General features: G+C 55.3%; 1 protein-coding gene across 7 annotated transcripts in view; it reads left to right on the top strand.

Moving 5' to 3' along the window:
• Window positions 1-24,555, top strand: part of PRDM11 (PR/SET domain 11) — an 85,653-nt gene extending 61,098 nt beyond the window's left edge. For 5 of the 7 annotated variants that reach the window (XM_081798267.1, XM_081798265.1, XM_081798266.1 and 2 more), the window contains 3 exons: window positions 9,548-9,735; window positions 13,704-14,336; window positions 15,484-24,555. In XM_081798267.1, coding sequence (XP_081654393.1) covers window positions 9,548-9,735; window positions 13,704-14,336; window positions 15,484-17,648 — 2,986 coding nt within the window. In that variant the 3' untranslated portion in view covers window positions 17,649-24,555. Of the gene's footprint in view, window positions 1-1,928; window positions 4,170-9,547; window positions 9,736-13,703; window positions 14,337-15,483 lie in introns of those variants that run through there. The other 2 variants (XM_081798270.1, XM_081798271.1) reach the window with 2 other exon arrangements.
• The last annotated feature ends 700 nt before the right edge of the window (window positions 24,556-25,255 follow it).

Genomic DNA, 25,255 nt, shown 5'->3' with positions numbered 1-25,255 from the left:
TTCTCCTGGGCTTCCTGTGTCCTGGGAGGGACTTGGATGCCAGGGGCCTGACTGCGGTCATCTCTGGGCCCAGCAGCCTATAGTTGGGGCTGTGGTTCGAGCTGGGGCTCCCCTGAGTGGGGGGGAGCAGTCAAGACCCTTCCGTGCTGGGGCTGCACCCCCTTCAGTTCTGGCTTCTGCACACACCCACTGCCCACCCTCGGCCCACAGTCCCAACCGGAGCCCGGCCTCTGAGAGATGGAGCAGGGTGGGAGGACTCCAGGGAAGTCAGCGGCTGGCCAGCCCCGGGAAGGTGGTTCACAAAGACCCTGCTTCCCTTCCAAGGCCCCTCGCTGTTGGGATTGGGATTGTGCTAATTTCCTGTTTGGCTAGGGCTCCTGACAGGTGGCCATTCGGAGTCAGTTCTTCAGGACTCAGAAAGGAACAGAGACCATCCAGTCTGACTTCCTTGCTATGTAGACAAGGCCGCTGAGTTCCAGAAGCAGAGGTGGCCCCCGAGCTAGATTCAGAACCAGGACTCGAGCCCCGGTCCCGCCAGCTCCCTGTGAATCAGTGTTTTGCTAAGTTTCAGGGTGATTCCGCCCAGTTTTGAGAAAAAGAAGGGGGCCTAGAACCCAGTGAAGTCCATTCCCTAAATCCTGCCCTGCTCTCTCCTCCATCTCCCTAAGACGGAAGGTAATGAGGTTACCAAATGTGACCTGGGCTGGGCAGGGGGCCCGGGACCCCTCCCCTGCAGGCTCGGCCAGCCCCCTTTTCCCGGCCAGCCGACCAGCTGTTAGAGCACGAGGCCAGGGGCTGTGTGGAAGGAGGCCCTGGAAGGAAGGGAGCACCATCACCTCAGCCCCGCCCTCTCCTTCCAGCCCTGCCCTGCCAGAATGGGGGTCCTGGGATCCCCGGGGTGGGGGGATGGCAGCTGTCCCACCAGGTGTGGTTATGAGTAACTGGGCTCTTCCCCAGCCGGCCCAAGGGAGGCCCTGGGACCCTGGGGAGGTGTGCGTGCGGCTGGGGGCAAGATGAGTCTGTCTGTCCTCCCCGTCACCTCCCCTGGGGGTGGTTCTGAATTTAGCCCCTCTGGGACAGGCAGGGAACCTGTCTATCTTTTATTCCTGCCATGGGAATCAGCTCCTAACCTTGCTCCCAAGAGAGCCGAGGCCGGCGTGTGCAGGGGCTGGGCCCCTTTCCCTGTGACTGGCTGTGAGGGGGAGCCACCTGTGTGAGGGCGCCTGCCAGCTATCAGACACTCCCGGGTGGCCCACCTGGGGGGTCGAGGTGGCTCTCCTGCTCTGCATCCTCCAGTCTGACTGTCACCCCCGCGCCACCCCGTGCCTCCCAGCTCCAGCCGGCGGCCGCCCCCTGCGCTCACTTAGAGCTGCAGATTCTTGCCAGGCCACAAGGGGGCCCAGGCAAGGTGGACGCGGCTGCTCCGAGCGCCTCTTGGCAGGTGTGGCTCGTGAGGCTTTGCCAAGCTCCTTCCTGTCCGCTCTCGTTTAGTTTCCTTGACAACCCTGCTAGGTAGGCAAGTGGTTGGGTAGGCGGACAGAGCAGGCACCATCCTTGCTCTGACGAAACTGAGTCACAGAGAGATGAAGGGAGCCACGGGGTCCACCTGCCACTGTCACTGGGCCTGGGCTCTCCAAGTCCCCTGACCTGGGCTCTCCCGCGAGAGTGGTGCCGTTCCTGCAAGAGGAAGGGGGCCTGGGCAGTACTCACGCCCACCCTACTCCCCAGGGGCGCCTGGCCCGCATGCCTCAGGGATTTGGGGAGCAGGGGCGTCTCTGTGGGTGGGTGGGGAGCAGGCAGGTGCTGAATGAGGCTCAGGGGTGGCAGGGCAGGGGGACTGAGAGTGACTTGGGGGTGGGCCCAAGCCCAGGGCTGCCCCCGTTCTCTCTGTTGTAATCATTTGCCCTTTTCTGTTTCTATCCCCCAAGATGATGAAGATGAGGAGGCCCCCGGGCCCTCGAGGCAGCCTCTGCGGGTGCCCCTGCAGCAGCCCGCGGAGGAAGAGGCCCACCTGGCCAGGCCCACCCTGCTCCGCTCCTCCTCCTCCTCAGACCAGTCCGAGATGGTGGGCCCCAGGCCGGAGGCCCTCCCCCGGCCCTCCCCCCAGGCCCAGGCCGCCTGCAGGACCCCTCGGCCACACCCCAGCGCGCCCAGCACAGGCCTTGACTGGCAGCTCCCCCATGCCCACGTCCAGCAGACTGAGGCGTTCCAGCAGATCTGCCGGGAGCTGGTGACCGTGCACCAGGACATGGCAAACAGCATGCACGCCATCGGCCAGACCATGGCCGAGCTGACCAGCCGCGTCGGTCAGATGTGCCAGACGCTGACAGAGATCCGGGACGGAGTTCGGGCGTCTCAGCGGGGGCCCGACGGGGTAGCCCCCACGGGCTCGACCCCTCAGGCCGAGGCGCCCCCGGCAGAGCCCCCGCAGGCTTCCCCGCCACCGGCCCCTGCACGGACTACCAGGTCTCGGAAGAGAAAGCACAATTTCTAACCCAGCCAGTCTACAGGAGGAGGAAGAGAGATGGAGGACGGGTGCCTGGCCTCGAGACGGGAGCCGGTCTCTCGTGTCTGGGACCGATGACCCCTGTAGGATACCGGGGAGACCGCCATCTCCTCCCCACGCGCAGGTCGGCGGCCCTGGGCTCCAACAGAGTGTGCATCCAGCCCCAGGCCCTCGTCTTTGGCCGATGCCGAAGATGTGGGCAAAGTTGCCTGCCTGACGCTTGCTTGTGCCGGAGCGGCGGCCTCCTCCTGGTCTGCGCCCACGGCAGCGGGCCTCGTGGGGAAGAGGGTAGCAAGAGCGGGGAGCATCTGAATGGAATCCTGCTTGCCAACCTCAGGGCTGCCACAGCTGCCTCCTGCGCCCTGGTTCTGCTGCTTCCGAAGGGGGTGAAGCCTGAGGATGGGCAGGGGGAGCCGAGCCCTCCCAGGAGGGGCCCGTCCTCTCCTTCCCCAGGGCTCCGAGCGCGGCGGGTGGTGCCCCTGCCTTGGCCTTCCGCTTGCCCCTGCGGTGCGTGTGCTCAGCTGCTGTGCTTGCCTTTTGTGTGGAATGGGGAGAAGAACGGGATGGCGTCGGAGGAAGGAGGAGGCGCCCTGGCGTTCCTAGAGCACCTTACGCTTTCCCTGCATTTGCAGATGTGTGATCTCAGTGGGTTCTCGGGACAGCCAGAGACGCGGCCACGCCCGGTCTTCCTGTCACCGTTATGACCAGCATCGCCTGCATTTCACAGATGACAGATGACACAACAGTTAGTCGGCAGGGGGCGGGGGTGGGGCGAGGGGGGGCGCCAGGCCCGGAAGCCGGGTCTGTGGATTTGCCCGGCTCCCCACCCCCGTCAGAGGCCAGATCCGGGGTTGGGAGGGGTGTTGCTCCTTGACTCTGCTCTCCTGGGTGCCCGCGGGAGGCAGCAGCAGTGTTTAGGAGGTGAGTCCCCGGCCCCGCCCTGGCACTAAGGCCGATGGCCGGGGCGCGGGGGAGAGGCAGGGCCCAAGCCTCGGCACCTGCAAGGTGACTCCTCCTCTGGCTTCTAGAAGAGCCCAGCAGGGCCCCTGTCCCATCCAAGTTCCAGCATGCCTTGCCTCCGCTTGCTTGGGCTGCATATGCATCAGCTACACACATCTCTAGCTTCACGTTTCACGTGGGAGTGCGGAGAGACAGCCAGGTTCCTCGAGCCAGCGAGCGAGGTGGGGTGGCAGTTGCAAGCTTAGCTCTGACCCAGGTGTAGCTCAGCTCTGTGTCCTCTTTGCTCCCTGGCCTGAGGCTGACCCCAGCAGAAGCTCCCCCCCGCCCCTCCCTGCACCCCCCGGCCCACCATCTCCCACGTCTGCCCCCTAGAGCCATGGTGGGGGCCGGGGGGGCCGCTCTCCCCAGTGCCTGCTGTGGCTGTTTGTGGAGCACTGCTTCTAAACCCAGACCACGCTTTGTCCCATGTCGAGAGCGTGGGGGACACCTGCAATGTCCCTGTGGCCTCAGCTCCATCTCCCCACTCTTTGGTTCTTTGGGGGCTCCTGCTACCCCAGACCGCACACTCCCCTGTCCGACAGCCCAGTGGCTTGATTATCGCCCGGCATTCCCCTGCCCTCCAGTGCTGGAATCCAAGATTGCCTTCCCGAGTCTTTTTGTTAAGATGGCAATAAAAAGAAATTGATCTCACACTTGGAACGCACCCGGTCTCCAGGATCTTTCTTTGGTGTATATTCTCTTTCTTCGCTTCCTGTGAAAACCTCGAGGCCCCCAGAGCAGGGCTTAGATGACTGAGGGAAAGCATGCCGGCCAGAGGGGCTCCAGCGCCGTCGGCATTTCCCGAATCCCAAAGTACTCAGATGCCCTGTGTCGGGCGCCGTGCTAGCTAGCCCTGTGAGGAAAAGGACGGAACTGAGGAGCAGAGCGAGACAAAGCAGCCACGTAGGAAACCGTGCAGCCGTGTTTAAAGTCTCTGCACAGCACAAGCAGGGCGTGGCTGAGTGAATTTTACCTTCTGCTCCCTAAAAATTGTTAGGGGTCCTGGAAAAAAAAAAAAGTCACCATCTCTGGCAGGAGACTCCAGAAGGGTCAGGGGCTATCCATTTGCCAGTGTACTTCAGGGACCAGCCTGAGGCATGAACTTTCTGGGGGTACACCTCCCCACTGATCCTGGTATCTGTCTGTCACAGGCAAGACCCTGTTCTCCGAGAGCTGAGGCTTTCAAAATAACCAGAGCGGGTCCTCCGGGTCCCTTTGGGAGTCTCCTTAGAAGAGAAGGGGCCTCCTAACCTGGGCATTGCCCTGGCTTACTCCCAGTCACACAGAGAGGTCCTCCCAATCCCCAAGTCCTGACCAGGGATCTATCCCCTCTCTGGAAGGTTCCAGCCCACCTTTGACCTCCTGGGACCCAGGTCATCCGATTTCTGCCACAGGCAAAGATACTGTGAAACTGGGCCCAGGGTCTTCTGCAGCCTGGTCTAGGTGCTGACCAGTGTAACTGGCAGACCCCTCCCTCTGGTCCTGGGGAGGGAAGGGATCAAGTTGGAAGCAAAGGGGACAGAGAGATGAAGAGCCTGTGAACTTCAGATGAAATTTCTGTAGTTTCTTTTTCTTGGCTTCAGTGGGGATTGTGGGTCTAGCACATCAAAACAGGAAGGCGAAACTGGGGCCAGTGGTTAGAAGTGAATGGGCAGCCAATTTTTACAATTTCCCTTGTCAGATGGGGAAGTCCCACCGAAGGGTCTGAGGCCTCCAGCCGCTGTACAGGCTGGCTGGGTGATGTTCTGTCGGAGGTTGGGTGACCCTCTGGTGGGTGGATGCATGACCCAAAGACCTGTCCAGCTCGAGACCTAAATGCATGTGAGAAAACGGAGCTCAGCCTCTTCTTGGTCACTCTTTCCCATTTCTGCCCTCCGTGACTGGTGCAGTTTCCTTGCATCAGAGACATACCCACTGAGCAGGACCATCTGAGCCTGGCCTTTCTCTGCCCCCACTCCAACAAAATGGTTGCCCCATGGGTTATTTTCTCTCTTCTGTTGGAACTGATAGTCATTTCCTGACCCAGCGAGAAAATATGGTGCATTTGATAAGGCACAGTGGGTGAGGTGTGAGAGTGTTGTCTTAGTGCTTATCTGTCCAGTACCCAGAGTCAGCAAGGAGTTCAGAATAAAAACTATCCATTCTCATCATGAAACTTTCAGTCGAGAACACATGCCCCCCCCCCCCCACCACTACCACCCACCCCTTTGATTGCTTCAAAGGGCGTCAACTCTGTGGGTCTGATTTGAAAAGCTATCAGATGAGCTCTATTATTTGTAGAGTGGCCTGCGTTAGCCATTTTCCACCTCCTTCTGACATACACTGTGCCTTCTCTCCAACGAAGTAGTGACCTGGAAACTCAACAGATACAGAGATTTTCACTCCCTAAGAGCCTTGTCTTCCAGGGAGGGCTCTCGGAATGGGACAGGCGTGGCTCTTCATAAAGGGATTGTCGTATGGGGACAGAAGGATTCTTGGAGTGGATCAAACCATTGGGGGTTACTGCAAAATACTTACAAGAGGGAGATCTGATTTGAGGTCATCTGTGTTGGGACTTAGCTTGGCTCCATTCAGCATCTTGAGGGGACTGGTTGTTACGATTTGCTGAGAGTTGCCAAAAATGTCATATTTCACGTGCCAAGTTTCAAAACAACCAAATATAACCAGATGCTGAACAAATTCTGATCTGTCTTGGAAGATTGTGATCACTGCAAAGATTTGGAGTTCTCTTCCTAAACCTTGATGTTTGTCGGGCAGGAAACCACCAGGAGGTAGAAAGGGAAATTGACCTGAATCTTTCTAAAGTTTCGGACGTAGTCTAGAAGTTGCTCTTTTGAAGAAATCCCTGATAGTTAGGTGTTCCTCATCTCTTTTTCTCCTCAAGTTGGATGCCAGAGAAAATAATTCTAGCTTTTAGAGCTTGATGATTGCTTAAACACCCCCCAAAAAAGAGAAGAGCGTCTCTTTCCTTGTGCTCTGTGATCCAAGTGATTCTTGTGAGGGAAGATGAATGAATGGTTTGCCTTCCGAATCTGGGAGTAGGAAACTTTGGATCTACCCCAGTTCTGTACTAACCACAAGGGTGATTAATTCTGGATGTCAAACCCCAGGCTCTCGCTAAAATTGGGGACTGGAAAATATTTTGCACATTCAGAAGGAATCTCAGATCCGGAGAAAAGCAGACCCCTGTGCTACAGAGTTGCGACTCGGAAGTATTCGTTCGGAAAGACTTCTCTAGGCCAGGGGTCCTCTTTTCCTTTCCCCAGGTTCTTCGTTAGTGGCATGACTCGGCATCCTGGATATCACAGTATTGTCTTCACAGCTCAGGGAGACCAGTGCTCATGTCTGATTCTGACAAGCGCAGATACGTTGAGGCTAAGTTCCTGGACCCAAGCAAGTTCCGAGGATCTAAGTGCCCAAAATCCTGCAAGTGTGACCCCCGCCCCTCCCCACCTGCTTCTCTAAACACGGGTGAAGCAGCCAAAAGCTCATGTTTGCACTCCTGTCCCCCTTGGCCTCACTCCCGCAACCCGGGGGTCCGCGCTGCAGCCTGTTACTGGGTGGCTTGGTCCCTGGACTCTAGTGGTCCCCCTTGTCAGGTCATGGCCTTCTCCAGGGCCGAGTAGGACAGAGTCCACAGGGGACTGTCCCCGACGACATGGGGCAGGATGTGCTCGAGGGTGCTATGCCTGAGGCTCGGCGAATGTAGATTCACAGTGTGGCTGGCCACCAGGACCACCACCAGTCCTGGAATTGGCGTCCATGTGTGTCTTTTTCTAGGGGGTGGCCGTGGGGGTAACTGCAGTAATTGCTTAACAAGGAAAACTTGGAAAATACAGAAAAGAAAATGACAGAGCAGATCCACCTGTAACGGATAATCAGTCACCGGTAAAACATTGGTATATTTCCTTCAAGCAGCTTACCGAGCGAGGCTTGTTTTTAAAGCATGGTTGGAACTGTAGAGTAAATAGCTTCCGGTCTTACTGTTCTCACTCTGCGTTCTATCAGGACAGGACCGTTTTTCCCCGCCAGGAAAGATCCATTGAAAACATTTTTCTGTAGATGAATAACATTCCATCGTACGAATGAATATACCACGGTTTACTAAGCCGTTTCTCCAATATTAGACGTTTCGATGTCTTTGCTTTTGCACTATGGTAAACAGTGATACAGGCAGGGTGGTGGTCGGTAGAGTTTGTCTACTCGGTCTGCATCTTATGGGTCCTCTTTAAATTTTCCAAAAATGGCGACAAAACGCACACGACGTAAAATTGACCATTTTAACCACTTTTTTTTTTAACTGCACAGTTCAGCGGCATTAAGTTCGTTTACATTGTGCACCCATCACCACCATCCATCTCCAGAGCTCTTTTCGTCTTCCCCAACTGAGACAGAACACCCATTAAACCCTAATTCCCACTCCCCCGGCCCCACACGGCAGCACCCCCCCCCGCCCCCGCCACCACCGTTGGACTTTCTGTCTCCATGAATTTAACTATTCGTCTAAGTACCTCATATAAATGGAATCTTACAGTATTTGTCCTTTTGTGACTGGCTTATTTCACTTACTATGTGTTTTCAAGGTTCATTCATGTGATAGCATGAATCAGAATTTGCTTCCTTTTTAAAGCCGAGTAAAATGCGATGTGTGTGTATTCCACATTCTGTTTATCCATTTATCCATGAGTGGACACTGGGGTTGCTTCCACGGCCTGATTATTGTGAATCATGCTGCTACGAATGTGGATGCACGAATACTTGTTCGCGGCCACATTGCCAAATTTGTGTCCCAAAGGGTCGTGCCAATTTACTTTCTCCCATTAGCGTGGGAGACGCTTTTCTAGCCAATATGGATGTTATCATTAAAAAAGAAGAGAGAGAGAGAAATCCATGCCAGTGAGACAAGGTGCTACTTTGTGTTCCGTATTAATGATGCTGAATACTTTTCCTTTGTTCATTACCCCCTTGGATTTTTTTTCTGTGAATTACTGTTTACCCTGGACTGCTCCAAGTTAGGCCAGTCAGACAGACTTTGATTTCTTCCCTGGCTTTTGAGACAAACCAGAGCGTGAGGAAAAGAAGTTCATTTTTGACTCCAAATTTCCTAGATGCTCGCGTAGCACAGAGCCTTAAAACTCCAAACGATATCCTCTTTTGAGCTATATGTCTCTACTTCTCTGTACGTGTTACATCATCTCCTCTTTTGGAGGTGGCTGGTTAGGTGTTGGAAATGTCATTTCAGGGAGAGTTGGGGAAGGGAGTGATCCTGAGGGTTTGGCACAACTTTCAAGGTTATCTGGGCTTTTCTGAGTCGGTGCTTTACAGGCTCACATAGGAAAACAGACCTCAAAGCTCCACCTCCCATTTATTAGCTGTGTGACCTTGGGCAAGTCACTTACCTTCTCTGAGTCCTAGTTTCCTTACCTTAAAATAACTTAGATTAATGAGTAGTTGCTAACCTTCTCTTGTCTCTTATTTACCTCCCTCTTCTGTCCGCACTGGACACCCACTTTTTAAAGATAGTGATCTTTAGCATTTATTAATTGACCTTTTGGGCACCCTTGTCACATGGGTTATTTCTGCTGGGCTTCGTGAAATACTGGAAAGAGTCCAAGAACCCCACACTTACCACCATCAGAGGCCCGCAGGTGTTTGGGGATCCGTGCGGTTGAAAGCTACTGAAGAAGAACTGACCTGATCTGTCCAGTTTGCAATCATTTTTGTAGCTGGTGTCGAATTGTGTATTTACCAGAATCTGGGAGGTAGGCAGGGCAGCTGTCATTTCTAGTCTCAGAAAGCAGAGATTCTTAGAGGCTCGGGGACTTGCTCGAGGTCCCACAAAACGGTGACGTTGAGACCAGGGACTGGCCCCTAGCCGGCGTCCCGATCCTGGACAGGCAGGCTGCCCTTAGAGACTTTCAGCACGTGCCACAAGCTTGTGGACCTCTGACCTGCCACGCCTGCCCGGCACCGTGCCTGGCCCCGGCAGGCACTCAGCCACGAGTGGCCCGTGCATTCTCACCTGTCCCCCTCGCCCCCCAGGTACGTGGTCATCTCCCGGGAGGAGAGGGAGCAGAACCTGCTGGCGTTCCAGCACAACGAGCGCATCTACTTCCGGGCGTGCAGGGACATCCGGCCCGGGGAGCGGCTCCGGGTCTGGTACAGCGAGGACTACATGAAGCGTCTACACAGCATGTCGCAGGAAACCATCCACCGCAATCTGGCCAGAGGTGAGTGCCCACCCCAGGCGAGGGCCACGCCCGCCACCCCACGCAGGGGAAGCCAGAGCTGCTTCTCTAGGAGCTTCCTAAGAAATCCGATGGGAAATGCAGTCTACCAGCAACGGGGAGACCCAGAGGGACTCGGGGGGGCGGGGGAAGGGGGATGGGCAGCCGGTCTGGGTGTGAGCGGCAGCTCGGGGCAGGGCGGCAGGAACTCCCGCGTGTTCTCCTCCCCCAGAAACCCTGTTACAGACATTTGAGAGTGTCGAGAGACACAAGGCCCCAGAGCCAAGCACATGCGTTTCATCAAAATGGATCCTCTTTCCCCAAGTCCAACTGATGGAAAAGATGCTAGAAGGTGCCACTGGCTCAGTAGTAGCTAATGCTGACTAAGTAAGTCACACGCGCAAAGCAGCCATTCTATAGCGTTCACGTGCTTATCACGACAGGAGCGCCTGCCTGGTGAGCGAGCTGGGAGAGTTAGGTGGGTACTACCCAGAACACACTGAGAACAATGCCCACCTTGACCGCTGTGAGCCCTCAACTGTAAGCTCTTAATTCTAACGATCCCGTATGAGCTGTGATCCCCATCTCACAACTGTAGAAACTGAGCATCAGACAGATACAGTGACTCCCCAGGGTCACGTGGCTAGGAAGGGCAGCGCTGGGTTTCTCATACACATCGGTCTCAGTGCAGGGTCTGGCCTCTAACTGAAAGTGTTACACGGCCTCCCTGACAAAACTAGTTTCTTCCCTGCTTCCTCCTGGTCTCCTTCTTGGAAGTCCCAATCCCAGGCTCTGCAAGAACAGTCTCTATTAGAAGAAGAAGGTTGGAGGGAGGTGGGAAGGGGACCTTAGGTGTGGGTGATGGCCTGGTGGGTGAGATGTCCATCCAGGCTCCATTTAAGTGAGTCCTTGGAAAGTGGCTTAAAATACTCCCCAGCCCCTAGCCCTTTGCCTCAACCCCATCCTCAGTCTGGCCAAGGCAAACTGGCCCGTCCGGCTCCTTCTTTCCAGAGGACCTCCCTTGCACTAAAAATGCACATTCAAATACCCAGAGTCCACGTGGTTCCAAGAACCAGGGCTATACCCAAGCCCCACCATATCACATTCCCGACCAAACTACTTCTTGGAAATAAATCTTCATGTGGAGTATGAGCGGAGATGATGAAGAGGGGGTGGGGTGGCCCATTGCAATTAAGCTATTTTGAAAAACAAAACAGAATAAAGCAGATTGTGGACATGAATGCACGGCTGCTGCCTGACTTGGTAAAAGGTATCTGTGATTGGATGGGCAATGAGGAGACCCAGTAGACGTACTCATCTCTTGTCTCCTTCTGATGTGGGGGTTGGGTACAGGCCGATTTCTCTCGGGAAGGCATGTTCCTATGATGAGATTGCCACGGTTTCCATTTGACCTCCGAAGATGCCTTATGTAAGCATGTCTGGTACCTAGTAGGAGCTCAATAAATCTTTGTCAAATGGATAAAAGAAGAAATGAATGAAGACAACCAAAAAGTCTCCACAAGAACCATATCACCAGAAGAAAAGAAAACCAAGCAAAGTCATATCTGAGGACACAGGTTCCGTCCCTTGGCCATAATCGTCTTGAATTTTGGATTTGTAATGTCCTTTCCCCCCCAGGTGTCTTCTCCAAAGCACCTCAAGCTGCAATCATCCTGAGAGAGCCCTGAGACCCAAGGGGAATGCTCAGAGAAGGGAGTGAGCTTTCAGGAGTGGTTCAAAGGAGGCATGGCAGAGAGATTTGAAATGAGATCCACGAAGACTTGTGAAGATACAGGAGGAAGGAGGGTCTGTTCCTGGCCAGGCTGAGCAGTAGGAAACAGGAAGGAGACCAAAAGGCACCGTGTGGGGCAGGGCCAGAGCAGTGGGGGGGGAGGCGGGGTGTTGGTCCTAAAGCCCTTGGGAGCAGTGGTGAGCTCAGTGGCCTTTGGGTGTGGAGATGTCTCTGTAGCCTGTAGCTTTGGCAGACTCTGCATAGTTGGTAGAGGCTTAGATTGGTGTGCCAGCCCCGCTCTGGAAAGGGGATCCCTACCCTCAGTCACTGAAGGTCTTGTGTGGAAGGTGGTTTCTTCTAATTGGAGGCTGGAGCCCTGAGAAAGGCCAGAGCATGAATTATTAGTTCTTCTTAAGTAGGGACATTACTCGGAGCCCAGAACTGCTTCCTGAAGACAGTGTAAATTATGCCTTTGTGGTTATCTTGTAAGAACAGGATGCATCTAATACAGTGTATTCAAAAAATTTATGTTAGTTGATCTACTTTGAGTCACTGATTCACTTTATGGTGTTTTCTCCATATTTTATGGAGGCTTTGAAATCAGTTTCATGGTGCTTAAAGGTCTTTTTCGGCCCTTAGGAAGCCTTGAGTCCCAAGAAGTGTCCTACACATCCTAGGAAATCTGAATGACCTTGTCTTTGAGCAGAGAGGTGTGAGGACTCCCTGGTGATGTGTAGCCCTGACCTCTCAACATCCTCAGCTCATTGCTGCCTGATTGGTCCATGAGACGTGAAAGGGTGGCCCTTGATGTTTGGAGATTCTAAATGGGCAAGTGTCACAGCTGCTCCGTAATACAAATATGTTGCATTTTTTACAAGCGTTCATCTCCACCCTTTCTGCCCCTCAGGTGTTATAGAACCGTAGGCTGTGAGAGCCACCTGACTTTCAGGGGCCGTGAACGTGAGGTTGCTCCTCAGGCATTCATGTGAGGACAGAAGAGGGGCGTCTTGAATAGGTTACCCCCATTTGTGCTCTTACCTGTAGGAAACCCGGATTCCTACGTGGCCCAGGGCACGGTACCCCTCGCCAGCTGTGGGAAGCCAGGGCTCTGTCACAGCCTGGAACATCTGGATCGCTCACAGAGATCCCTTGGCCTCCACTCAGTGGTTTCTTTAGCAAACCCAGCTTTTGGAAGCTTAACTGCAGTGTTTAATTGGGCCGAGTCATTGCCCAGAGTCATTTCCCAGGGCCCTGCCCTGATCTAGGAAGCCTTTGAGATTTCCCAGCCCCACGGGCTGCCGTCAGGACCTTCTGAGGGTCCCCCTTTAGCATCTGCACCCCCAGGGAGCACACTTCTATAGCCATTTATGAAACTGTGTCGGCTGTTTTAAAGAATCAGGCTAAAATTACTGTTGGGAGCTCACCAACGTCTTTGAAGTCAGTCACGTGATGGAAAGAGATAGAAAAGGGAACATCCTTTGAAGGATCAGGTAAGGAGACACGGCTGTCTTTCAAGAATGCTTTGGGTCAGTGTGGTCACGCCGCTCTTGATCTTGTTGGAGGCTGCTCCCCAGGAGCCCTCAGCCACCGGAGGGGCCCCGTCTTCCCTTTCCTTCCTGCCTCGGTTGTCAGGGAGAACCACAGACATTCAGGTCACTTCCTTTCCCGTGCACCTCATCCTCCGAAATCCTGGGAGAGTTAGAAAGGACGGTTGCTGCGGGTCAGACTTGGCCCCACGGGGCCGTCTGGAAGCAGTCAGGGAGCAGGAAGGAGCGGACGCGGTGTTTCCTGTGTACCTTTTACCAAGTCGAAGCAGCCATCTCTCAATTGCCAGGACCGGACAAGAAGCCTGGAGGGCGGGGGTCCCCCGCGCGGAGTTGTGAGGCACGCTCCCACCTGCCCAGTCTGATTGGTGGGGTGTCAGCTTCTAGGGTGACCGCACTTCCAACTGCCCTCCCCTCCAGCATTCCCTCAGCCTATAAATGTGCAGCTTATAGACATGAGGCTCCCTTGAAACGGTCTTTTTCAAGAATTCTTCCCACTTTTTTGGGTCCCACTCTAGACCCCGGGATCCACGGAGTGACCCGCCTCTCCCTTTCTGTCACACCTGCCCCCACAGGGCCAGCCCCAGAGGGATGTGTCCAGTGACTTCCTAGCAGGAGGCCTGCTTTGTTTTCTGTCGGTTTCTCCCACGTCGGGGCTTTTCCCCACGTCCTCACACCCTGGTTTTCCTTCCTAGGAGAGAAGAGGTTGCAGAGGGAGAAGTCTGAGCAGGCTCTGGATAACCCAGAAGACCTGAGGGGTCCCCTTCAGCTCCCCGTGTTGAGACAGGGCAAAAGTCCATACAAGCGTGGCTTTGACGAGGGGGACGCGCACCCCCAGGCCAAGAAGAAGAAGATTGACCTCATTTTCAAGGATGTGTTGGAGGCTTCACTGGAATCCGCAAAGGTGGAAGCGCATCAGCTGGCCTTGAGCACCTCGCTGGTCATCAGGAAGGTCCCCAAGTACCAGGATGACGCCTTCAGTCGGTGTGCAATGAGCATGTCGCATGGCGTGCAGAATGTCAGCCGGACCCAGGGGGAAGGGGACTGGAAGATCCCCCAGGGGGCTTCCAAGGAACCCAGGGGGCTTCCGTTGGAGGATGAAGAAGAAGAGCCTTCGTCCTTCAAGGCCGACAGTCCCGCCGAGGCCTCCCTTGCGTCCGACCCTCACGAGCTTCCCACCACCTCCTTTTGCCCTAATTGTATTCGCCTAAAGAAGAAGGTCCGGGAACTCCAGGCCGAACTAGACATGCTTAAGTCTGGGAAGCTTCCCGAACCTCCCGTATTGCCAGCTCAGGTACTGGAGCTCCCAGAGTTCTCGGACCCCGCAGGTAAGTCGGTGTGGATGAGATGGTGGTCGGAGGGAAGAGCACCCCGTGGGCAGTGTGAGGGTGGCCTGGCGCTCTCTGTGGGAGCCACCTTCGGGGAGACCCACGCCCGCAGGTGCCTGCTCGGACAGGCTGCTCCGCGGCGCCAGTGGGATGCTTCATGTCTCGCCCTTGTATCCTCCTCGTCAATAAAGGAAGTTCCACTGCAGGAGGGGTGTGTGCTGTGTTCTTGACCCGTTGCCTTTCTCTGGCGGTCCTGGTGGTGTCTCAGCCCCACGCTCAACTTCTAAACCCAGTCTTTGTCTCTTCCCCAGTCCCAAGCAGGGCAGCTCGTCGGGGAGAGCTCCCGGCCTTCTCGAACTCAGTCCCGGGACACGGCCTCGTTCTTCTCCTCCCGAGCTGCTGTTCTGCCACACACGGTCCTGTCCCCCCTGCCTGGAATTGTAGAAGGCCTGGGATACGGGACATGTGGCTGCACGCCTTGGCCCTTTTCTGTTGGCTGCCTGGATCTTTTAGAACCGGTCGACAACCAGGAAGGTTTTTTCAGTACACAGCTGCAGCTGAGTCCGAGTATTTACATAGCATTTCCTATTTTAACCACATCCCTTAGCTCAGAATGAGGTGTTTCAGATATTCAAAGCATGCGTCCTAACTCAACTGCATTCTGATCCTGAAATAAGCTGGGGCCGTGGCAAGCTGCCTGCACGCCTGCCCTGAGCACGTTAGCGCCGAGAGAACCGAGCCCCGCGCCCTGGCTGTGTGACTTGGGCAGGCTGGGCGAGCTGTGTTCTCTCCCGCAGACCCGTTCCTGCGGCCCCGGCCCTGCTTCTCCGTTGGTAGGGAAGGTTGGGCTCCTTGAGCGCCCACTAGCGGAGGGTGAAGGCGGGCAGCCTGGAGCAGGGCGGCCACCAGGCGCAATCCCCAGAGAGGAACCGTCACCCGTGGATAACCAGAGTGCTCATATATATATTAAAGGAAAAAAAAAAAGAAAAGAAAAAGAATTCTAGGCTGGGATTCAGTCCGTCCTCGGAACTGGCCGGTTGCACACGGTGTGGCACCGACCTCTCGGGCCGTGTTCCCGTTCATTCTGGAAGAGCCTGCGTTCTTTTGCCGCCGGGGCTTAAATGTCTCCTTCCCATTTGTCTTCCAGCCTCCGAGAGCATGGTCTCCGGCCCCGCCATCATGGAGGACGACGACCAGGAGGTCGACTCTGCCGACGAGTCCGTCTCCAACGACATGACGACCGCCACCGACGAGCCCTCCAAGATGTCCTCCGCCACCGGGCGCCGCATCCGGCGCTTCAAGCAGGAGTGGCTGAAGAAGTTCTGGTTCCTGCGGTACTCCCCGACGCTCAACGAGATGTGGTGTCATGTCTGCCGACAGTACACCGTGCAGTCCTCCCGCACGTCGGCCTTCATCATCGGCTCCAAGCAGTTCAAGATCCACACCATCAAACTGCACAGCCAGAGCAACCTGCACAAGAAGTGCCTGCAGCTGTACAAGCTCCGCATGCACCCCGAGAAGACGGAGGAGATGTGTCGCAACATGACCCTGCTCTTCAACACCGCCTACCACCTGGCCCTCGAGGGCCGGCCCTACCTGGACTTCCGGCCCCTGGCCGAGCTCCTGCGCAAGTGCGAGCTCAAGGTGGTGGACCAGTACATGAACGAGGGCGACTGCCAGATCCTCATTCACCACATCGCCCGCGCGCTGCGGGAGGACCTGGTGGAGCGCATCCGCCAGTCGCCCTGCCTCAGCATCATCCTGGACGGGCAGAGCGACGACCTGCTGGCCGACACGGTGGCCGTCTACGTCCAGTACACCAGCAGCGACGGGCCCCCGGCCACCGAGTTCCTGTCCCTGCAGGAACTGGGCTTCTCCAGCACGGAGAGCTACCTGCAGGCGCTCGACCGGGCCTTTTCGGCCTTGGGCATCCGGCTGCAGGACGAGAAGCCCACCGTCGGCCTGGGCATCGACGGGGCCAACGTCACGGCCAGCCTGCGCGCCAGCATGTTCATGACGATCCGCAAGACACTGCCCTGGTTGCTGTGCCTGCCCTTCATGGTGCACCGGCCCCACCTGGAGGTCCTGGACGCCATCAGCGGGAAGGAGCTCCCGTGCCTGGAGGAGCTAGAGAACAATCTGAAGCAGCTGCTGAGCTTCTACCGGTACTCGCCGCGCCTCATGTGCGAGCTCCGGTCCACGGCGTCGACCCTGTGCGAGGAGACGGAGTTCTTGGGGGACATCCGCGCCGTGAGGTGGATCATCGGGGAGCAGAACGTCCTCAACGCCCTCATTAAAGACTACCTGGAGGTGGTGGCCCACCTCAAGGACGTCAGCAGCCAGACCCAGCGGGCCGACGCGTCCGCCATTGCGCTGGCCCTGCTGCAGTTCCTCATGGACTACCAGTCCGTCAAGCTCATCTACTTCCTCCTGGACGTGATCGCCGTGCTCTCGCGCCTGGCCTACGTCTTCCAGGGCGAGTACCTCCTGGTGTCCCAGGTGGACGACAAGATCGAGGAGGCCATCCAGGAGATCAGCCGGCTGGCCGACTCCCCAGGGGAGTACCTGCAGGAGTTCGAGGAGAACTTTCGAGAGAGCTTCAACGGGATTGCAGTGAAGAACCTCAGGGTGGCCGAGGCCAAGTTCCAGTCCGTCAGGGAGAAGATCTGCCAGAAGACCCAGGTGATCCTGGCTCAGAGGTTCGATTCCCGAAGCCGGATCTTCGTGAAGGCCTGCCAGGTGTTCGACCTGGCCGCCTGGCCCAGGAACAGCGAGGAGCTCCTGAGCTACGGCAAGGAGGACATGGTGCAGATATTTGATCACCTGGAGGCCATCCCGACCTTCTCCCGGGATGTCTGCCGGGAGGGGCTGGACCCCCGGGGCAGCCTGTTGATGGAGTGGCGGGAACTCAAGGCGGATTACTACACCAAAAATGGCTTCAAAGACCTGATCGGCCACATCTGCAAGTACAAACAGCGCTTCCCGCTCTTGAACAAGATCATCCAGGTCCTCAAAGTCCTCCCCACGTCCACCGCGTGCTGCGAGAAAGGCCGCAATGCCCTGCAGCGAGTTCGCAAAAACCACCGCTCCCGCCTGACCCTGGAGCAGCTCAGCGACCTGTTGACCATCGCTGTGAACGGCCCACCGATCACCAACTTCGATGCCAAGCGAGCCCTGGACAGCTGGTTTGAGGAGAAGTCGGGCAACAGTTACGCGCTCTCCGCCGAGGTCCTCAGCAGGATGTCGGCGCTGGAACAGAAACCCGTGTTGCAGACCGTGGACCCCGGGTCTGAGTTTTACCCGGACATCTAGGGGGCCGGCGGCGTCCCAGAGTTCACTAAGCTGTTGAATATTTTTTTAATCTATACTCATAAGCTTTGATATATTATATAAATATATATTATATTATATATATATATATATATATATATAAGCCCACACTGAAAATTTTTAAAAACCAAGGTGACGTGTCCACCAGAAGCCACTGGGAGCTTTCACAAAGGAATGATGTTGGAAACGGACTCTTGTCTACAAGATCTAGCAGCTGCAACCTCCGTGGCCATCCTTTTCCCTCACGGAAGCACGTGCTGGGGCCACATGCGTTCCCACCTAACAGTCAACCAACAGCCTAAGCTAAAATGACGGGTCTTTGTCATCACCTCTAGGTGGTTTGTTGTATGTTTTTGTTTGGGGGTTGAGGGGTTTGGGTTTGGGTTTACGTTCTTGCCTTTCCTTTTCTCGTGTGGTCTGCGATGGGGTTCTCAGCCCCTTCGTGGACACGCTGGTGGAGCTGAACCCCATCTCCGATCTGGGATGGGGTGGGTGGTGTATCTGGATTGGCGTGTGTGACTCTTTCCCTCTCCCACCTGATTTCAGCTTGAGAGGTTTGTATGCATTTCCTGATGAGCGTTCCTTCACTGTCTTAGAAACTAACATGTCGGTCAAACTGTGACACCCACCACTTCCCCACCTCTGTCGCCTCTCCCGTCCCTGGGTTATGGATTCCTTCCTTCCGGCCCCCTGGATCCTAAAGATCTTACCTGTTATACTGATGGCAAAATTGCCTTACCACCGAGCTTGAAATCCTGGGGAAGGGACAAGGTGTGTGTGTAAGAGGGGTGGGGGGGGGATTTTTTGCATTCCTGTTCTTAACATAGCGTGGGGTAAAATAATATAATTCCAGTCAGATCCAGGACTGGGGGGAGGGGGGGTGGGGAATGAAGAGCCAAGAAATCCAGACCCTAACAGGGCAGCGATTTTTGGCTAAAAACAAGTAAAATGAAAGGTATGTATTCCATTTACATGAATTATTTATGCTCTGTCTTTATAATCACATAATGTGTTGTTGTTCCTTTAATAATCAAATGCCTGCTCTAGTTCAGTGGCAGGAGATGTCAATGCAAATTGTGCCCTGGGTTATGCGTGACTCGAAGGAGGGTCTCTAGAGCTTGAGGCCTTCTTTTGCGACAAGGCTGGTACCAAACGCTTCAGCCTGGCAGGAGGCAGTGGGCAACCAGGCGTTGTATCTGTGCTGGTGAATGCTTCCTTTTCTTTGAACAGGGTAGAGATGTCCTAAAGAAAAAGGAATAAAAAAGAGGCCAGACAGGACTCTCAAGGCATCTGCCTACACGCACACACACCTACCCACACACACAACCACGATATAAGCTTTAGAAATAGCCACTCGCCTACTCCCTGGGGCAAATAGTGGTTTAAGCTAGAGGAGTCTGATCAATGCTCTTTTGTTCATTTAACTACCAGTATACCTCGCAAGGGAGTTTTAAAAAAAAAAAAAAAAAAAAAAAATGTGCGTGAGCTGTTAAAAACTTCTGTTCATGTTTCCCCATCTGATTTATGCATATTGGATGTGCAGGGACCCTGTATTGTGGATGCAGGTCCGATGTGGGGGAGGGAGGAAGAGCTGCAGTGTCCGTGGTCAGTTCTGCTGGGAGCCACCCCTCTCCCTTGGCAGAGGGTGGGCAAAGGACGGTGTGATCCGGCCACAGGCAAGGCCCCCGTGACCCCAACCTGCCTGGCTCAGACATAATACTGTGGTGGCTTCCTTCCTTCTTGGTTTATCTTGTCTCTGAGGCCTCATGCCACTGTTGAGAACCATAGTGGAAATGTCATCAACACTGAACATGTCACTACCCCTTCCTCGTCCTGCCAGTCCCCTCACCCCCCACACATCCCTTCCTCCCACCCCTATGGTCTTGGTGCTAAGATAACTTTAGAATCATTGCTGCTAGCCGATAGCTTTTCATTATATAAATATATTATATATATATTATATATTATTTTTGAAACTTTTTTGTTCGTTTTCAACAGTGATGTAGCATGTTAAAAAACGAGAAACAAACAAACAAAAAACTGGTTTTCTCCGACTGTCCCACTGCCAGGCCTCATATGCTGCCTTCTTCAACAAATCAATGCACCCCCCGCCTGGTGACATTCACCCCCCAGCCGCCTCCCCAGTCCCACATACTTCCCCACCCTCCTCTGAACAAGGAGAGAGCAGGAACTAGCGAGGAAGTGTCCAAAGCTCTTTCTGAGGCTTTGAGCCAATTCCCAGCCTTGTACCGTGTCCCTACTTTAAGCTGATGAGCCCCCCCCACCAACTAAGCCCCCCAACCTACCCCCCTGCTTTTCCCGTCCCGGTCAGTAATTGTGGTCAAGTGGGATACTGTTGCAAAGCACAAGGTTTCACCTTTCCCTCCCTGATATCCTCTCCACCACATACATAAACTATCACGTCTGTGGGAGTTCGAACATCGCACAGACTAAGTAAGATGGGTTGAGGGCAGAGATGGCTGGCAAGGGGGCCTTGGTGGGGGCCAGAAACAGTAGGTCGGGATCCTTTCTTCTAGCCACCAGATGCCTTACACCTTCTCCTTTTCCCTCTGCCCCCCTCCACCCACTACATTGGAGCCATCCCCTGGGTCACTCATTTGAAAACCAGGAAGAGAGAATGATTGATGTCTGCCTGAGCACAAGTCAGGGCTGTGGCTGTTTCAAGAGGGCCGTGGCCAAAATGAGCTCAAATTTTTATCCACGGGGAGAAATAAATCCTTTGGGCCTACGCCAACATCTACCCTGTGTCTCCCGAGAGAGCAGGGAGCTGGTGAGCTGCCTCTGGGCTAGAAGCACGAGCTGCTGCTAACAGCGTGGGACTGCAGGTATCCGTGCGTCAGGCAGGGCGAGCTCTCCTGGGGGTCTCGAAGTTTGGCAAGGCGCTCTAAAACTCTGGGTGCTCACGACCTCTGTTGAATCCAGCCATGCCTGGGCTGTGTCAGGCACTCTGAAGGTCACTTTGCCTTGGGACAGGGAGTAACCAGGGAACAATTTGGGTGACACACCACTGCAATTGACACAGGGTCTTTTTCAAGCTGGATGCTCCCAGGAGGCTCAGTGCTTCCATCCTGTGAATGCTGCATGTGATTTCTATCCTAGGAGTTTCCACTCTTCTGCCTCCTTGGGAAAGACTCTTGGGCTAATGGGACCCACAGGGCCTAGCCTAGGGAACCAAATGCTTACCTAGCCTGTTCTCCCTTTGATGGGCGTAAAAAGCTGTGGCCGGGCCGTCCTGGCATCTCGAACGTGGTCACTTCAGATGCAGTCGAGCCCTTTAGCTCAGCCACTGGCTTTGAAGGACATGTTTGTCTCTGGGGTTGAGACTCGTCCTAGTTGGGCTGGCTGACTAGCGACTTTCTTTGGCTCGTAGAGGGGGGTGGGAAGTGAGTTCAGGTTCATGGCCATTTAGATCAAGCAGATACGTTGCCGAGCCCGGGAGCCCCAAGCCCTTGTGATGAAAATGGTTTGCTTCTCCTCTGTGGAGGAAAAAGACACCCATGGCCATCCAGTATCTGTGAACCCTGAGGACAGCCGAGCCCTGTCTGCAACTCTTGCCATGTAGAATGCCCGCATTTTGCCTGCCTGGTTGAAGGTGAGAGTCTAGGCATCCAAAACACCTGCTTTTTCTTTTTCTTTTTCACATCTTGTAATGTAGGGCAGATCCTTTACTTTCTCATCCTCACTGGAGAAGGAGAGCAGGCTCGAGCTCCAAGGCATCTGCACGGCCGGCTTCGGTGCTGGGTCCTGAGTCTAGGGTATTCGGTGGTCTCGCCCCAGCCCCCGCTACAGGTTTCCACGTTGAGTTGTCTTGCTGAGCCCCCTCTCCTTGACTTGCTTATGTCAACCCTGTCATTTGGAGGAAGGACCTTATAATTATTTAAGGTCATGTTTAAATATTTTCCCTTTGTTTGGACGTGATACCAAGAAGGAGAAAAGAGGGAAAAGCGTGTTGGATGCCAAAAATGATCGTGGCGACGCAGAAATGGACTACAGGCTTGGCCCAGCCGGGCTGTGGGGCTGCTGGTCACCTGGAGCCCCGCGGGGTCCAGGAGGCGGCCTGGAAGTTGAAGTAGAACTTCTAGATTCCTCCCCCTGCCTGCCCCCCCCCCCGCCCTTCCAGGAACAGGAATTCTGGATCTGGATCTGGTTTTGGCACGTCGTCTGGGTTGATTTCCAAGTAGAATTCGTGCTTTTTCTAGGTCCCACACCCAGTTTGTGGTGAGGGCTCCAGTTACACTGGACCTCATGCGCCTTTGCCCCTTCAAGAGGCTGTCCTAGCCAGGCCAGCCTGGGGCAGACCACGCAGGGAGGCCAGGCCTCCTTAGGCGGGAGTGACGTGTTTGGAGGGCAGGTGACCTTGGGACGGTCCCATTCCAGACACCAGCCTCCTGGGGGAGGTGGTGCTGGGTCATGGGTTCTGGTCCGGTTTCCTCCTCACATCTTGAGGAGGGAGGATTTTGCCCAGAGACACACGGCCCTTCTTCTGCTTGGAGGGAGACCCCTCTCATGCTCTCTGTTCACAGGGTCCTTTAGCTGAGTGGATGGAGCTGTGATATTTTAAGGAGCCTCTGAGGTGATCCTTGTGCATTAGCCAGAGGGAGAAAAAGTGCCCTTTGGGGAGGAAAATGGTACGGCCCTCCTCTTCCATCTGGCTTTCCCTCCCCCCACCCCCATCCCCTGAAGTGGTGTTTTCTGGAAATACCTATGCAATCCAGTCTCCCTAGGAGAGCGAGCGCATGGAAGCAGGGGTATGTGCAGTGTATAATACAAATACCACAGCATATATATTGTATATATGGACAAATACAGTCCGGATACACACAGAGTAAGAGATTAAATCACGTCTATATATCTATAAATAATATCCTATATATTTATACATTTCTATGTTTTAAATAGATATAAAAATAGAGTCTATAGAGAGCTGGGAGAGCAACGGGAAAGCCTGTCGCCGTGCCGTGCGGGGGTTGCTGCGGAAGGCAGGCAGGTGTGCGGAACGGGGCCTCCTACCCAGAGTGTAGGGGAGGAGAGTGACGGGGTCCCCGCCCTCTCCATGCACTTTCTCTCCTTCACTGGGGGCTTGGGCTGCGGCCGCAGGGCTCCCCCGTATCCCTCCTCACCCCCTGCGGTCCGACGCTTCAGTGGTCAGGGCTGCGTGGCACTGGGACGTGGTCTCTGGGCCCCGGTGAAGGGACCGCTGCACAGTTTCCCCCAATACCCTCCCCCTCCCAGCCCCCACAGGAATGAGCAGCCCCGGCGGCAATAGGAAAGGTGTGCATTGGACCCAGAGGGGCCCAGGGAGGTGGCCGCCCTCCCCACCTTAGGTGCTTCTGCTGCCCCCTGGAAGCCAAGCCTCTGAAGTAAGGCCGGCCCAGCCTCCCTCACCCCTTCCTGCACTGTGTGGGCCCGGGCCCCGGAGGGGTGAGGCGGGCACGGGCAGGGTCCATCCGCCCCGGGCAGGGGTTACCAGAGAAGGGCGGGAGAGACATACCCACACACTCATAACTTCAGTGGCAACTCAAGTTCAGAAGCAGGGCTTTGGCTCAGCCCACTTCGCACAGCTGCTGTTGCGGGCTGCACTCAGGACAACGCTCCCCTCCCCGCGGCCTCCCGCGTGGAGGTCCAGCGACCCCCGCAGCTCACCGCCACCATAGCGGGTAGGTTTAGTTCATGTACACTGTTCTCATTCTGTGACTCGAGGCAGCGGCTGAGCCGGATGCCCCAAGCTTATCCGCTTCCACTGGGGAGGGTGCCTTCCCTGGCTTGTCCCTGCTCCTACCGCAGGCCGGGAGGGGGTGTCTGGAGGCCTGGCGGGGAGGGGGGCACCACTGACTGGTGCGGCCGGTAGCAGGACGGAGGGCTTGTGCGGCCCTGACTGAATCAGGAGCCCGTGTAGCTTCCAGGTTTCTCTGTACCGTTTCTTGGCTCTGGAGGTAGGAGAGGAGGGGCTGATGGGGCGGCAGGTGACAGGAGACAGCCCGCGTTGGCTGCATCCTCTGCGCCCCGGACCGGCCCGGGGCCTTTCAGCTCTCCAAAGGCGCTTACCTCTGTCCCCGAGCCTCCTGTGACCCTCTGACCCCATGTCCTCCTCTTTCCTGCCATCTACCAACGTACCTCAGTCTCCAGCAGACCCACCCCTACACCTGTCGTCTGGGGCAGGTCTGTTCTGCCAGTGCCCACCTCTTCTCCCCTCCACATCTGCCTGGGTCTCCTTGAGCCACAGCTGGCTGCCAGCCGGGCCTCGGAACACCCTCCAGTGCCTCCAGAGAGACCAGGCCAGCCCGAGCCTTCCTGCGCGGAGGTGGGTCAGACCCGTGGCCAGGGGGTGGGCATCCCCGGGGAGCAATCCACGATGCACTGTACCTCAGAGAGAGAGCATACCCTGGGGCCTCACGGGCACCGGGCCCTCCGTCCAGGGGAGGACAGCCGGTTACAATACTGCTCACAAGAAGACAAGGGCCGGGCTGCCCTCGGGCGCCCCTCCGTCTTCACTTTGGTCTCTGGGGAAGAGCCAGCAGTCTGATCTGCTCTTTTTCGGGCCCTCTCTCCTTCTCTCCACCCCCACGCTGCTGAACCGGTTCATTTCAATCACAAAGGAAAAATAAAGTGGGGGTGGGGGGGAAATACTTAGGAGTCTATTATCACACACATATTAATATGTTAATACTTTCTTTCTTAAAAAAAAAAAAAAAACCTCTTGATGTTATTATTTTGCAGACTACGCTTTATAGTACCTGTGTGGCGGGGCCTAGAACACTGGATACAAATAGAGCTATGTTGGTTTATCATAATATGTACGCAGAAACTTTCCTTTTGTCATATTATCCTTGTAATGTAAGAAGATTGTTAATAAAAGCATTTAAATTGACTCACCAAGGTCAAATCTCTGCCTCTTTGCCTCCATCCCAGGCCTGGGCTCTGGACAATTCAGAATCGGTTCCATCACAAGGGCTCCACGGTCAGGCTAGGAGCCTGCCGGCTTGCCATGTTGGAAGGAGCTAGAAGAGGCCTCTAAGTCCCTTCCTGCCTGTCTCTTTTCCTCCAGTTGAGCCCATTTCCAGCCCCCTCAGTTGGTCACTCAGAGGCTCCCTGTTGTGAAAGCCACTCCACAATTCCCATGGAATGTTCTGGTTCTCTTCTTTTCCCAGAGGAGGAGGACTAGGGAAGGAAGGAGCAAAGGGGCATAACTGTCCCTGTCTGACCAGCCCAGGTGAACCAGGGTCAGCCTGCACTCCACGGCTGGCCCTCCAGATTTGACGTACATTCGCAGCTGGGAAGCAAGGAACGGAAAGATCTTCCATCTGCACTTGGCCATGAGGTCGTTCCCCCCAAAGCAGGGCTTGGAGGATGGGGTAAAGAACATGAAGTCTAGCCCTTTCCCTTCCTTCCGCCTTCTCCCCAGCTGCTCCCCACCCTCTCCAAGGTGCAAAGGACAAGTTGAGTTCAATTCGGAGAGGAGACTCAGGACACTGGGCAGTCACCCGAAGACCCAAGGGGCCGCTATGTGACAGTTGCTACAGTGATCTTTTGAAAACACAGATCTAGTCATGACGTCCTCCCTGCTTAAC

This window comes from Leptonychotes weddellii, chromosome 11 (genome assembly GCF_054177405.1).
Source record: "Leptonychotes weddellii isolate Sample4059 chromosome 11, ASM5417740v2, whole genome shotgun sequence".
In the NCBI taxonomy this organism is placed as follows: domain Eukaryota; kingdom Metazoa; phylum Chordata; class Mammalia; order Carnivora; family Phocidae; genus Leptonychotes; species Leptonychotes weddellii.
The sequence above is the reverse complement of the archived record's forward strand: the minus strand, read 5'-3'. Positions and strand labels throughout refer to the sequence as shown.